This window comes from Trichoderma harzianum (assembly GCF_003025095.1).
Source record: "Trichoderma harzianum CBS 226.95 unplaced genomic scaffold M431scaffold_3, whole genome shotgun sequence".
In the NCBI taxonomy this organism is placed as follows: Eukaryota; Fungi; Ascomycota; class Sordariomycetes; order Hypocreales; family Hypocreaceae; genus Trichoderma; species Trichoderma harzianum.
The window spans coordinates 40,097-52,821 of record NW_020209251.1 but is presented as its reverse complement, the minus strand read 5'-3'; the positions used below and the strand labels follow the sequence as shown (position 1 = coordinate 52,821).

Sequence of the window (12,725 nt, the reverse complement as noted above, 5' to 3'; positions counted from 1 at the left end):
GTGTCGTCATTTACGAGAAGATTCCCCTTCTATGCTCGTGTTCTTGTCTCTCTTCACCATGTGTAGCCTGATGTCTTGGCATTGGATTCCGTTCACTCCAAAGGTAAATATCTACTGAATGATAAGTGCAGTAATCGATACGTGTATGACCTTGGACGCAATTCTACCCAGACCCACGCCGAAACTGTCTTTCTGGCCGCTCTCAAAAGTTCTTTTCTTTTCATCCGAAGCCTTGGAATGGATTTACAGTGCGGCTTGGACTAGAAAACGCCCCCAGCACCAGCTAGCTATTGTGAGGTAGTAGAGAATATCTCCCGCCCCGCCTGCAGCCAGCATAGCCTAAACACGCCTTCTCATTGGCTCTGCTTCCGCCTCTTGAGCCATGACGAGGGCTTACCTGCTAGGTCTTGGCGTTCGTCATCGGGGACAGACCACAATAGCAGTTAGTCTTTCTTTTTTTTGCAAGGCTGTTGCTTGGCTTCAAATCGTATCAGTTATCTGCTGCCTTGCCATTTTTTCCCCCAACAAATTTTCTGTCCACAGTTATTGATCGGCTAGCGTCGGGCTCACCGCCTTTATCACAATCTGGAGAAAACGTTAGTGTGCTTTCTGGCACGCATTGTCACGATTATCATGTGATTCTGCCGTCGAATCAAAGGCGGAGAAGATAATTAAGAGGCACCCTCGTATACTCGTACATCGTACATGCCTCCATGGAGCAAGATTGGATTTTTGCGACTTCAGATCGATTTGTACAGCCTCATTCCCGGGTAAGATCATATTTATTGAATAGTAGACCAGGGCCATTTCTTTTATACGGGTCTCCTCGTATACGGAGTGCGAAGAGTTGAATAGGTACCGTTGCTGCGATTTGCCTCATTGACTTCTTCTTTGCCTTCTTATCTCGCATCTTTTCTTTTTATTTTCGCTACAAATCTATTATATATCATATTTCAATTCTGGATGTTGTGGTGATGTTGCTCCTTTGGAGGATGTGTTCAATGTGCTCTCGTTGGCACTATGAGCCGTTGGCTGACTAATACTCACTCATGATTTCATACACGGGATTTTCAGGCATCAAGGTTGCATCAAATCGCCATCCGCATCAACTGCCATCAAATAGCTACAGAACATTTCGATTGGGTAGTTTCCAACCCGAATTAACTGTTTCTCTTGCCATGATACCTCGAGTTTCATCATCCTTGTGTCAGAAATGTCTCCAGGCTTCAGCTCGCTTCGGCCCGCAGGGAGCACGCCGATATACTTCACCAGCAAATCAGTTGACCGGCGATGAGTCAAAGACAGACCAGGAAAACACGTCTAAGCCAGATAATGATGGCAATTCACAAGAATCAGAGCCCGGGGCAATGACGCGGAGACTACAAGAAGCAACTGAAGAGGCGCTATTCTCTGGCGGCTCAGCCGGCAGACGAGCCGTGCAGGATGCGGGATTCTCTGACGACCTGAAAGAGAAGCTTCTGAATAAGATTGCAGACGCAAATTTTCGGCAAGAGTTTTCCAGCGCATTCGCAGAAAAGGATCTTACATCCGCGGCTGGTGAAGGCACTAGACACATCGCCACCTCGGAACCATGGACCGGGGAGGAATCCACCGCAGACGCAGTATTGAGGATGCTGGATGACGCCAAAAAGCCCCTAAAACCAGAACTCAGAGGCAAGTTCCAACCGCCTGTTGTTGATCCCCGGGTGAAGCGGACCCCGGCGGTGCCTCCTCGCCTAAGGGCGGTAAATGCTCGTGATAGAGCATCCTTATACGCCGGCTTGGGATTGAAAGAAGACAAAGGCTTGAGTGATAAAGAGCGGGAAGAAATGAGAAAGGAGTTTCGGGCACGATTTGAGCCGGTTGCGCGAGTAATGCCGTCAACACCATCAGGTCTTGCTGCGCTAGCGAATGACCACATCGAAAACGCCATTGCCAGGGGCCAGTTCAAGAATATTGCGCGCGGCAAAGGCGTAGAGATTGATCTTACTCGAAGTAATCCATTCGTTGATACCACGGAGTATCTAATGAACAGGATCATTCAGCGTCAAGATATTGTGCCTCCCTGGATTGAGAAGCAACAGGAGCTCTCAAAGGCCGCAGACTCTTTTCGTTCCAGGCTGCGAGCCGATTGGAAGCGCCATGCTTCAAGGATGATTGCTTCCAAGGGGGGTTCTCTAGAAGAGCAGATGGCTAGAGCAGATCAATATGCCGTGGCAGAAAGGCTGCACAATCCTCGACAGTCGACCGAGAAATCGGTAAGCACAACGGAGCAAGAATCCGGAGAGAGCAGCGAACCAGACATTGTTCCCCTCTCACGGCCATTCCGGGACCCGGATTGGGAAAGGGCAGAGCATGCCTACTTGAAGCTATCCATAGAACAACTCAACGGCATCGCAAGAAGTTATAACCTTATGGCCCCGGAACTTGCCAAAAAGCCGTATTACAATCTACAGCGAGAACTAGACGCCTGCTTCGCGGATGTCGCACCTTTGATTGCTAAGGAGATTAAAGACAGGGCCACAAGGCCACGCGTTACGTCGAATCTGACATCGAAGCCTTCTCCATTCAAAGGTGACATAATGGGTAACTTGGTGGGTAAGGATGCCGTAAAGATTTACGAAAGGAGGGCGGAGCCATATGGGTTCAAGGAGTGGTGGAAGGATGTATGGAAGAAGGAATAAGGCTCAGATGGAATATCCTCTGAGAGAGCATGATGCCCTCAATTGATGTTTTGGTCTACTGGAGCTGAGTTTGGGATACTTTGCCCTGAACTTGGACATGGTTTGTGTGTATACAATATTTCGCCATTAGTCTCAACTTGAACGAATTCCTTAGCATTGAGTCAGTTTTGCCAAAGCGACAAATCCTGAATGAGGAAACAGTGGTATTCTCCACGTCATCATATTGTTCCATGGCACCACAGAGCTTTGGCGTTGGTATAAATTTATTGATATCGACCTGACTTAGGTGATCGTATGATAAATTCCCTTATGAAGAGTATTGACGTGGATCCAGCCTCGAAGATTGGCTGAGGCAAGTCTGTCACGCCCCCCAGAGTCCCAAAATTTGACACCTCACTTTTGACAATTTTCTTAATTTTCATTAATATTCATGACGCAAAGATTCACAGCAATTTTAAACTCCTCCGAGGCCTTCTCTTCACCTCCAACCCTGTAATTGGCTGTACTCGCATGCAAGTTGTGCACGCTTATGCAGCTGGGAAAAGTTGGGACCATGTCACTTCACAGCAATCTTAGCCTTTCCCAAAGGCTTTGGATTCCCTTTTCCCGCTGGTACTGGTAGTATGCGCTTTCTCGCCGAATGTGGTTAATCTACTTGATTGCCTTTCGTGCAGTCCCAGTGCGTAAATTCAATCTAAGGAAAGCAACATCCATTCAGATATACAGAGCTCACAGGTATCAACCGTAATCCCTCCATCCTATGTAAGTACAGGTAGGTGTATACTGACCTCGTATCTCGACGTCATGAATACAGGTCGCCGAAAGTTTACAGATTTCAAGATCGTTTTCTATACTAATGAGATTCTAAACATTCAAGATAAAACTTGTTTATGCTTCATAACATGTATGGCTTTTGTAAATATATTGGTGACAAATCTTAACATGAAAACAAATAGGGAATGCAATTCACAGAATTCCGCCGGCCTTCGATCCCAACCCAATATTTTCGTACCTGTTTGCAGGTCCTGTTTTTATAATACACTCTCGCTCTACCACCAACCTTGGTATTTTTATACGCCTCAATCCTTTTTAAATACTAAACCTCCAGTCTGCATATCTCAACAGTTCGCTCATGCCCATGACTCCAGGTTCTGAACAACACATCCAGCCTGGCCCTCTTGTCTACGGACCAGCTTACCGATGGTGTAAACCCGCTCATCGCCACTACGGAGAGCCGCTACAACAGCCTCAACCTGGCTTGCCTCCACTGCCACAACCATGCCGATACCCGAGTTGAATGTTCGGCACATTTCGGTAGGAGCTACGTTGCCAGCCTTCTTGAGCCACTGGAAGACGGGAGGCATTTCCCAAGTTCCATAGGCAATCTCTGCGGCCAGAGAGTCGGGGAGCATACGGGGCACATTCTCAAGCAATCCACCTCCAGTGATGTGTGCGAGACCCTTGATGCTGCTGAGGACGGGCAGCAGGCTCTTGACGTAAATCTTGGTAGGAGTCAAGAGGGACTCTCCAACAGTCTTGGAAGCATCCCAAGGCGCGGGAGCTGAGTAGTCCAGGCCGGCAGCCTGCACAATCCTTCGCACAAGAGAGAAACCGTTGGAGTGAACGCCATTGGATCCAAGACCCAGGAGGATATCGCCCTCAGCCATGGCATCTTTTCGGGGGAGCATACCTCCGCTGGTAACGGCACCCACGGCACATCCGGCAGCATCGTAGTCCTCATCCTTGTACATGCCTGGCATTTCGGCCGTCTCGCCGCCAACCAAAGCACAGCCAGCCTGGATACAGCCATCAGCGACACCTTGCACAAAGTCAGCGGCGGAAGCAAGATCCAGCTTGCTGCAGCCGTAGTAATCGAGGAACATCAGGGGTGTGGCTCCCTGAACGACCAGGTCGTTGACGTTCATGGCAACCAGATCAATGCCCACTGTGTCGTGCTTCTTCATGGCTTGCGCAATCATAAGCTTGGTGCCAACACCATCAATGGCACCGACCAAGATGGGAGCATTGGGATATCCGCACTGAGAGAGATCGACTTCGCCGCCGAAGCCGCCAATCTCGGCACTGGCACCGGCTCTCTTTGTGCTGGCAACAGCCTTCTTGATCTTCTCCACAAAGTCGTTGCCGGCTTGGATATCAACACCAGCCTGAGCATAAGTCATCGAAACCTTGCTTGCATCTCTAAAAGCACGGTGAGCGATGTCCTTGCGGAAGAACTTGCCCTCGAAATCAATGACGTTGGAAGCCAAAGCGGCATATGAAGCATCGACAGCGGCTCTGAGTGACTCGCCAACAGAGTTGATGGCGATCACGCGACCACCAGACGTCTTGAGCTGCTGTCCATCAAGCTTTGTACCGGCGTGGAAAATGGTGCTTCCAGCAGGAGGAGCTTGAACAGTCATCGGGGTGCCCTTGGCATAAGAACCAGGATAGCCGCCAGCAGCGAGAACGACTGTAGCACTGAACTTCTTCTCAACGGTCAGATGGCAGTTGTCCAGGTAGCCACCAGTACAGGCCAGCATGATCTCGGCCAAGTCAGTATCGGCTGAGAGCAGAGGCAGCACCGTCTGAGTCTCGGGGTCGCCGAATCGCACATTGTACTCGAGAACCTTGGGGCCGGCTGGGGTAATCATAAGACCCGTAAACAGAACACCGCGGAAGGGCTGCTTCTCCTGTCGCATACCGGAAATGGTAGGTACCAAGATGTCTCTGTCGATTTGCTGGACGAGCTCGGCGGTAGCAATGTTTGTAGGAGCGTAGCAGCCCATGCCACCGGTGTTGGGGCCCTGGTCGCCGTCGAATATCCGCTTGTGGTCCTGAGCCAGAGGTAGAGATCGGATAGAGTAGCCATCGCAAAAGGTGAGGACGCTGAGCTCGTCACCCTGAAGGAACTCTTCAATGACGACCTCGTCTCCGGCGTCGCCAAAAGCCTTGTCGACCATGATTTCCTTGAGCGCATCCTTGGCCTCCTGCTTGGTTTGGGGGATAATAACACCCTTACCAGCGGCCAAACCCGTAGCCTTGATGACGACATCGTGGCTAATGGTGTCAAGATATGCAACGGCCTTGTTATAATCGGAAAAGTTCTCGTAGGCGGCGGTGGGGATGTTGTATTTCTTCATAAAGTCCTTGGAGTAAGTCTTGCTGCCTTCCAAGCGAGCAGCCTCCTTAGAGGGGCCGAAGCAAGGAATGCCGGCATTGCGAAAGAAGCCCTCGACGCCGTCAACGAGGGGAGCCTCAGGTCCAGGAACAGCCAGGTTGATGCCATTGGACTGGGCGAATTGGACGAGGGCAGGGAAGTCCTCTGCGGAAACGGAAGAGACGTTGGTGACCTTGGGGCAAGTAGCAGTGCCGCCGTTGCCAGGGACCGCGAAGATGGCCTCAACTCGAGGAGACTGGCTCAGCTTCCAGGCCAAGGCATGCTCGCGGCCGCCATTGCCAATGAGAAGGATTCGAAGGTCGGCCATTGTGGATTGTGGATGTGACGAGCTGAAACGGAGTCTCCAGGATATCTATCCAGATCCACGTCTCTCCCTTTTCGAAGGAATCGAAGCAAAGATGAGAACAAAGGTCTGTCCAGCACTTGGAGGAGCCAATGCCAGAGGTCACTCGAGAGAGGAAAAAACTTCGAGCTCGAATGTCTGCTTTTTTTCCCTCTAATTTCTCTCCTGCCTATCAAAAGCAGCCAATAGGGCTGTAGATCATGTTGCGCAGCTCATTTTTTTCTTGGACTTTTTAGGTGGGGTGAAGGCGGGGCAGCCAAAGTGATGGCAACGATAGCGCTACGATAACGGATTATCGGCGCCCACGGGTACTCATACGAGCGTGCCGCAGGGCCACTCCGGCAATGTAACGGTACCAGTACATGTTTGCTCCCTGCTAGCTTATCAGTCCTGTAAGAGATTTTTTTTTTTCGCGGGGTCCTGCCAACAGCAAAATGCCCCTCCATGGCCGATCGGAGGGAAATCAATCAGTCACTGTTGACAGTCAGGGCTCCACCACAAGCATTTACATACGAGTACCTTATTAATGATCAAGATGGCTTCAGACTCTATCTGTCAGTTGCCTGCTCTGTCCATCAATATGATGTGAGAATAAGTTAACCTGCTATGCTATAATCTAGGCAGCCTGGACCCGTTGATGATCAATTACACACGAAAGTAACTCTTTTAACTGAATTCTCTAAAGGTAGGATATCATAGAGAGCATTGCATTTACCAGGTCAAACGCAAAAGTTGATATAATTACTTATTAGGAGCTTGAGAAGCTCAAGGCGGGCCTCCATGAGATCGAAAAAAGGTTGGGAGCTGGCTCATTCATCATCGTTCTTGACGTCGAGTCTAGCCTCATGGAGCCATTAGATGCTTTCATACGGATTCACCTTTGTTAGTGACTTGGAAAGGTTATCAAGAGCGTCAACAGAATCTTCTAGGCTGTGGTATCCTTGCCGGCAAACCACTTGGAATCGACAGTGACATGATCACCAAGAGGCTTGGCTTTGTCGGCCTGACCTGAACAATGACTGGCCTGTCTGATCGTGATTTCCTCTTAGAGTCTCTGCAATGGGTTTCCATGTTCATGCAATACATATCCCGCTGGGTTGAGGACTTGATCAATATTCCCTGGATGAGTTTGGCTTCATCCGTCTCTCGGATGCTTACTCTACCGGCAGATCCCTGATTCCACGAGCTCGAGATATTACGAAGTAAGAGTGGCCGTGCCTTTGGTCATATGGCTGGCTTGATTATACCCAAAACGGCCTCTTCAGCACCTACAACAAGAGAGTTCCTTGCTGAAAGACTGAAAGATGCACTTTATCTCTGGTCAATGTGTTGCCAGGTCGGAGGAGACTGAGATCCTCATGGATGACATCTCGTTTGAGCAGCCGAAGGCTATTGGTAACCGCTTCGAAGAGGATATTGAAGAGGCACTCGTCTATGAGACCGGCGTGGGTTGAGTCGGCCAAGGGCGGCACCAGCAAGTCGTCGGTGCTAGAATAGATCCAGGTGATCAAGGCAACACTAAGCGGAACCCGAGTTTGAGAATGGCAATAAAGAAATGTCCGTATAAATGTGTAAAAATAGTAAAATTGTAATCAAAATTGGATAACCTGCGCAGGTTGCTTATATGATGCAAGTTTGAAATCATCGAATGTGGGTGAAGCTGTGCCGTGCCATTCCGTGCCGAGCAGTGTCCATAGCCGTTTGGGCTACCTCTCTAAGGACGGTTTTGACGATCTTTCGCCATCAAGTGCAATACCATCTTGTGCTGTCATACTGATTCGATTGCTCGTCATCTGCTGATCGCAAGGCAAATCCCACAAGGCTGCCTCTTTGCCTGCATGCGCCCCCCTCTTCTCTCCAGTACCTGAATGAGGCAGCTGACCCGAATCAGCAGCACGCGGCGACCACGGGAAACATTCAAGCTACTGCAAGGCATCCTTCAGCCTGAAGCGAAACCTGGCCAATGAAGCCATGAGCATGAGACCCCGGTTTTGGGCCTGTCGCTGTTATTTTCTCACCATGCCGAAGTCTCGATATTGATAGGAGAATTACGGAAGTAGACTATTGATCTTCGCTATGTATGATGATGAGCCACGGCTGCGGTCCCGGGTTCAGCTACCCCACACCCCAGCCTTCTCAATCCCATGGTGATGGCTCAGTTTGGTCATAAGAATGGCTCCAAATCACTGTCCATCACTTTTCCCTTTTTTTTATCTGCAAAACCCCCTGCGTCTCATCTCACTCCATTTCGCATGCGACTTGCGTTTCTAAATCGGAACCATCTGAATTGCTGACCACGGGTTCTGCTCCTATTGGCCACCCCCTCTCTCCTTTTGCTTCACGGATCAAGGCGCAGAGTTTCATCGGGATTCTATTTAAATCGTTGTTTAAAAGTAGATTACGAGGATTCGGATCGTGTTCTTGGCTTTTTACTCCTTATTTCTTCGTTTTGGTCATCAGCGAATTCTTGTGCCGCCTTCTTTTCACCCTCCCGTCTGACAACTCTTGAGCGTGTGTGCACGAGGCCGACGAGTTGTGTACCTGCTGACACAGGCTGAGTTTTGACTCAAAAGGCTGAATATAGTAATTCTTGCTACTTGGGCCGTCTAGAGATTTTCAAAGCCCGTTCCATCATCAGTCATCACCCGTTTAATCGGTATTTGTAAATAGAATTGTCCTCCTCCTCCCCATCTTTCAACAATGGACAACCAAGATTTGGACTTTGAACCTTCCGAGGTCGCCAACGCCATGCAGCTGCGAACCAGAAAACACCAGAAATTCGACGACGTCGAGAACCAGCTCGTCAACCCCAAAGTATCCGCCCCGTACCAATTCTCCGTCAGCAATGTCCTCAACGAGATAAGCACCTGGAACCCCTTCGCCAAGGCCATCGTCAAGGGCGACGTCGTCTGGCTCTTTGACAACACCGCCTTCAAGGCCGCCGAGCACGAGCCGTGGCAGGCAGAGTTCATCATGGCCGTGTTTGAGAACGAGCCCAAGTGCGCAGTCGCCGACATCGTCGCGGGCATTGCGGGCGCCATTGGATTGGCTGACGATGCGGAGGAGCGCAAGACGATTGAGGAGAGGCTGTTGCCGTTCTTGTGGGACATTCAGGCGGCGAGGACGACGACGGTGTCGCAGGGGGATTTGGAGCTGAAGCTGGGGCCGAGTGGATTTAATGGCATTTCGACGAATGTTTTGAAGTTGCTGCATAACAGCAAGGCGTCGTTTACTACCAAGAAGACCACATTAGATATTGAGGGTGTGAGCGGTGTTTTGAGCATGGAGACTCATTTTGCGGCTCCTGAAGGTTGGGGCATCATATCTGGTGAGAGCTCGCTACTTTGATCTCGATCGGCTCATATGAAAAGACTAAGACTGACATGGAAATTGTTAGATATTGACGACACAATCAAAATCACAACAACCAGTGACCCCGTCGGCATCCTCAAAGAAACATTCATCAACGCCCCATCCCCAGTCCCAGGAATGCCCGAGCTCTACGCAGGCATCAAGTCGTTTCTCCCCCACAACACGCCGTGGTTCTACCTCTCCGCATCTCCTTACAACCTGTATCCTTTCCTCAAGGGCTTCCGGGACACGTACTACCCCCCAGGAACCTTTATCCTGCGGGATTCCAGCTGGAAGACCGTGTCCGGACTTTTGTCTTCGCTGACGGTCGGCACGGAGGAGTACAAGGTGGACCGCATGAAGAAGATCAATTCGTGGCTGCCGAAGCGGAAGCTCATCGTTTTTGGAGACTCTACGCAGTCTGATCCCGAGGCATATGGCGAGATGTAAGAACAAAACCCCGTCTTTTCTCTTGTACGAAGTGAAGCTAACGCTGTCTGCTACTCAGTTATCGAACGTTCCCTGGCTGGATCAGGATGATTTTCATCCGCAAGGATACCAATTCGGCTTCCTTTGGTCTCGCGGAGAAGAATGAGCCGCAGAGGTTCGAAAAGGCATTTACGGGTATCCCCAGAGATTCCTGGCACGTCTTTGAGAATCCTGATGAGTGTTTGGATCTGGTGAAGAAGGCCGTCCAGAGAAATTCATAATGTTGGGGTAGCGTTTGTTCTGGTATCATTTGTATTTTTATTGTTTTTGAGCGGCGCTTGGATTGCAATCTGACTGGATATGCTTTCATGATTTCGGAGGATATAATTGCTACCTATTCGAGGGTACCTCAAGATGTATAGGAACGATTCATCACATTTTCGTTGGCCGTGTTCTTCCATGTTATTCGTAGTATTGAAGTGCATGGTTGGCGTATCCATATAATAACAGCCCTCGTGATTGTTTCCTTTCTCATCATGCAAAGGACCATCATCTCTTATTCAAGGCCTAATAGAGGCTTTTCAGATACAGTCAATCCAAGTATGTATTCTGACAACTCCCAACCTATTGTTTCCATCTCCCCTGTGTACCGACAGTTAAGATTTCCAAAAAACGCCTTTCGCCTATACCCATCCCTATGCTTTGATCATGCCCACCAAGCTATTATATCATCGCGTTTCCAAAAGCCGCTCCCCAAGATAATTCCCAGCACTAATCCAATATGTATGCAACTCTACTCTTAGTCGCGTAATATTGACACCTCTATGAAACGAACAAGTACTCTCGAATCTGAGCAGCAGTCTGCTTCGCCAATTCCTCCTTGGCACGTTCTCCAAAAGTAAATTCGTCATAGAATAAATGGTCGTTCGGAGCTTCACACTCCTGGCTGGGCTGCGATGTACTTATGCCAGTAACGGATCGGGCATCGGCGATACAAGGTGTCCAGACGTCAAAAAATCGCATCGCATCATTTGCAGGTCTGCTGCCTCGGCCTCTGCTATCCCGGAGGCCGGATCGCTGCATTTCTTCTTCCGTCATGGCATCCAAGACACTCTTGACCAAAGACGATTGCAAGCCCAATCGTCGTGGGTAAGGCGCGTAAATGACATCTTCACTGATCTCTTCTCCATTGTTGTCCTTCTCCTTAGGCTGAAGTGATTCCGGGAGATATCGCAGCAAAGATGCCATTGTCGGAACTGATGAAGCCGTTTCAATGCCCTCATCTTCGACCCCCTCAGGCTTAGAGTTGCCCTTCCTTCTCCAATCCTCCAGCTGCCTAGACACTTGATCATTCCACCTTGCGTTGAGATATGCAGCGTTACGCATCTGAACGCCCCTCGACTGCGATTCAGATGGAAGGGGCCGCTTCTGCCAACCTGGGGCCAGGGTAATGTCAAAGAGTTGCGGGATCACGACGCGGAAGCTCTCCGTTTTGCGCTCGTCGGGCTTGTTCTCGGGGTCGGGGTGCGTAAGAGCCTGGACTTCTTCCTTGGTTACATTCGACCAGAAGTCAGAAAACGCAGGAGACGCTGGGTTCAACGACTTTCGGTAGAGCAATTCGACCTGAGTGAAAATATCGGTGACCGAGGCGTCAATGAGTCTTTCGCCTGTTTCCCGCGGCAGCGAGGCCATGTTCCACGTCTCCCAGGTGCCAAATGTGAAAACCCACAGCGTCTCTCGAGGCGGTATCTTTGGCGGAGCCATGGTAAGAAACTTTTGAACCTGCGCTGCCAGATCCGGGGTCTTTGTTGGCACCGGATACTGTTCGGGGATGTATAAGTTGTCGAGGGCAGGCTTTCCTGTGAGATTTGCTTGCTCATTAAACATTTCCAAGGCTCGTATCTCTGTGCCATAGATGCTGTTGGAGGTTAGGCCGGGCTGTGATTCGATCGGAGGGATGAAAGAAAGAACAGAGTGACATTTGAGCTGGTAGAGTAGTAAGTTAGCATTGTCGAGTGTAGGTATTTGTACATACAAGATGTAAGTGTATATCTGGGGTTAGCTCTCCCTCTTACCTGTTTGCAGAGGTGCTCTGGCCAAGATGTGTGTGTGTGCTTGGCATCAGGTGCACTTCCCATCAAGTCCTGCGATCCAAATACGACAATTCGAAGGTCACCAGAGCCTCCTGATTCGGGCGTTGACCAGCTCAGGATTTGCTGGTAACGGTCGTCGAGCTGCAGCGTGACAAAGTAGAAGAGCATGAGCAGACCAAAGGCAGCGGCGGCGATCTGCAGGATGGATCGCGGACCGCCCCGCCACATGCGATGTGAGCAGACGACGAGAAATGCCTTTGCATGGAGACTCCAGTTCGACGAGCCATCGCTTGGGAGTTGTTCTTTGGCGAAGCCGCTCATGCTGCCACAAGCTCGCGTGGCGAGGGTTAGGGTTGGAGGAAGCAGAACGAAATAGAGGCAAAAGGAAACGGCGGCTTCAGCGAACAAACATGAGATGAGATTGATATAATGAAATCGGGCGCCGGTGCTAGGCCTGGGCGTGTATTAAAGCAGTATCGAAGGATGGGGTTAAGACGGCGTGAGACCCAGGGGGGATCCGCATGGGCCTGTCCAGAAGCGCTAAGCAGACCCCTAAAACTGATCACCAGGGGCCCGAAAGAAGAAGAATTACGAGTACAGGTGCGATGTATAAGCGGCGATGAGGAGGACAAGGGAGAAGAGGGTGC

General features: G+C 50.1%; 4 protein-coding genes across 4 annotated transcripts; 2 read left to right on the top strand and 2 right to left on the bottom strand.

Annotated features, from left to right (window-relative positions):
* Nucleotides 1–1,178: 1,178 nt before the first annotated feature.
* Nucleotides 1,179–2,684, top strand: M431DRAFT_78500 (hypothetical protein; the record flags this gene model as incomplete). Its single annotated transcript, XM_024922706.1, has 1 exon — nt 1,179–2,684. The coding sequence occupies one exon, from the start codon at nt 1,179–1,181 to the stop codon at nt 2,682–2,684; it is 1,506 nt and encodes a 501-aa protein (XP_024776938.1).
* An 843-nt stretch (nt 2,685–3,527) lies between these two features.
* Nucleotides 3,528–6,386, bottom strand: M431DRAFT_504833 (hypothetical protein). Its single transcript, XM_024918528.1, has one exon. The coding sequence runs from the start codon at nt 6,167–6,169 to the stop codon at nt 3,815–3,817; it is 2,355 nt and encodes a 784-aa protein (XP_024776937.1). The 5' UTR covers nt 6,170–6,386; the 3' UTR covers nt 3,528–3,814.
* Nucleotides 6,387–8,905: 2,519 nt separating this feature from the next.
* Nucleotides 8,906–10,266, top strand: M431DRAFT_79575 (hypothetical protein; the record flags this gene model as incomplete). Its single annotated transcript, XM_024922838.1, has 3 exons — nt 8,906–9,533; nt 9,603–10,002; nt 10,065–10,266. The coding sequence occupies 3 exons, from the start codon at nt 8,906–8,908 to the stop codon at nt 10,264–10,266; spliced, it is 1,230 nt and encodes a 409-aa protein (XP_024776936.1).
* Nucleotides 10,267–10,807: 541 nt separating this feature from the next.
* On the bottom strand, nt 10,808–12,399 carry M431DRAFT_77975 (hypothetical protein; the record flags this gene model as incomplete). Its single annotated transcript, XM_024922635.1, has 2 exons — nt 10,808–11,971; nt 12,061–12,399. 2 exons carry the CDS (start codon nt 12,397–12,399, stop codon nt 10,808–10,810), a joined length of 1,503 nt encoding a protein of 500 aa, XP_024776935.1.
* Between the last annotated feature and the right edge of the window lie 326 nt (nt 12,400–12,725).

Coding starts and splice junctions, on each gene's coding strand:
- M431DRAFT_504833 (XM_024918528.1), bottom strand. CDS start 6,169: ATGGCCGACCTTCGAATCCTTCTCATTGGCAATGGCGGCCGCGAGCAT.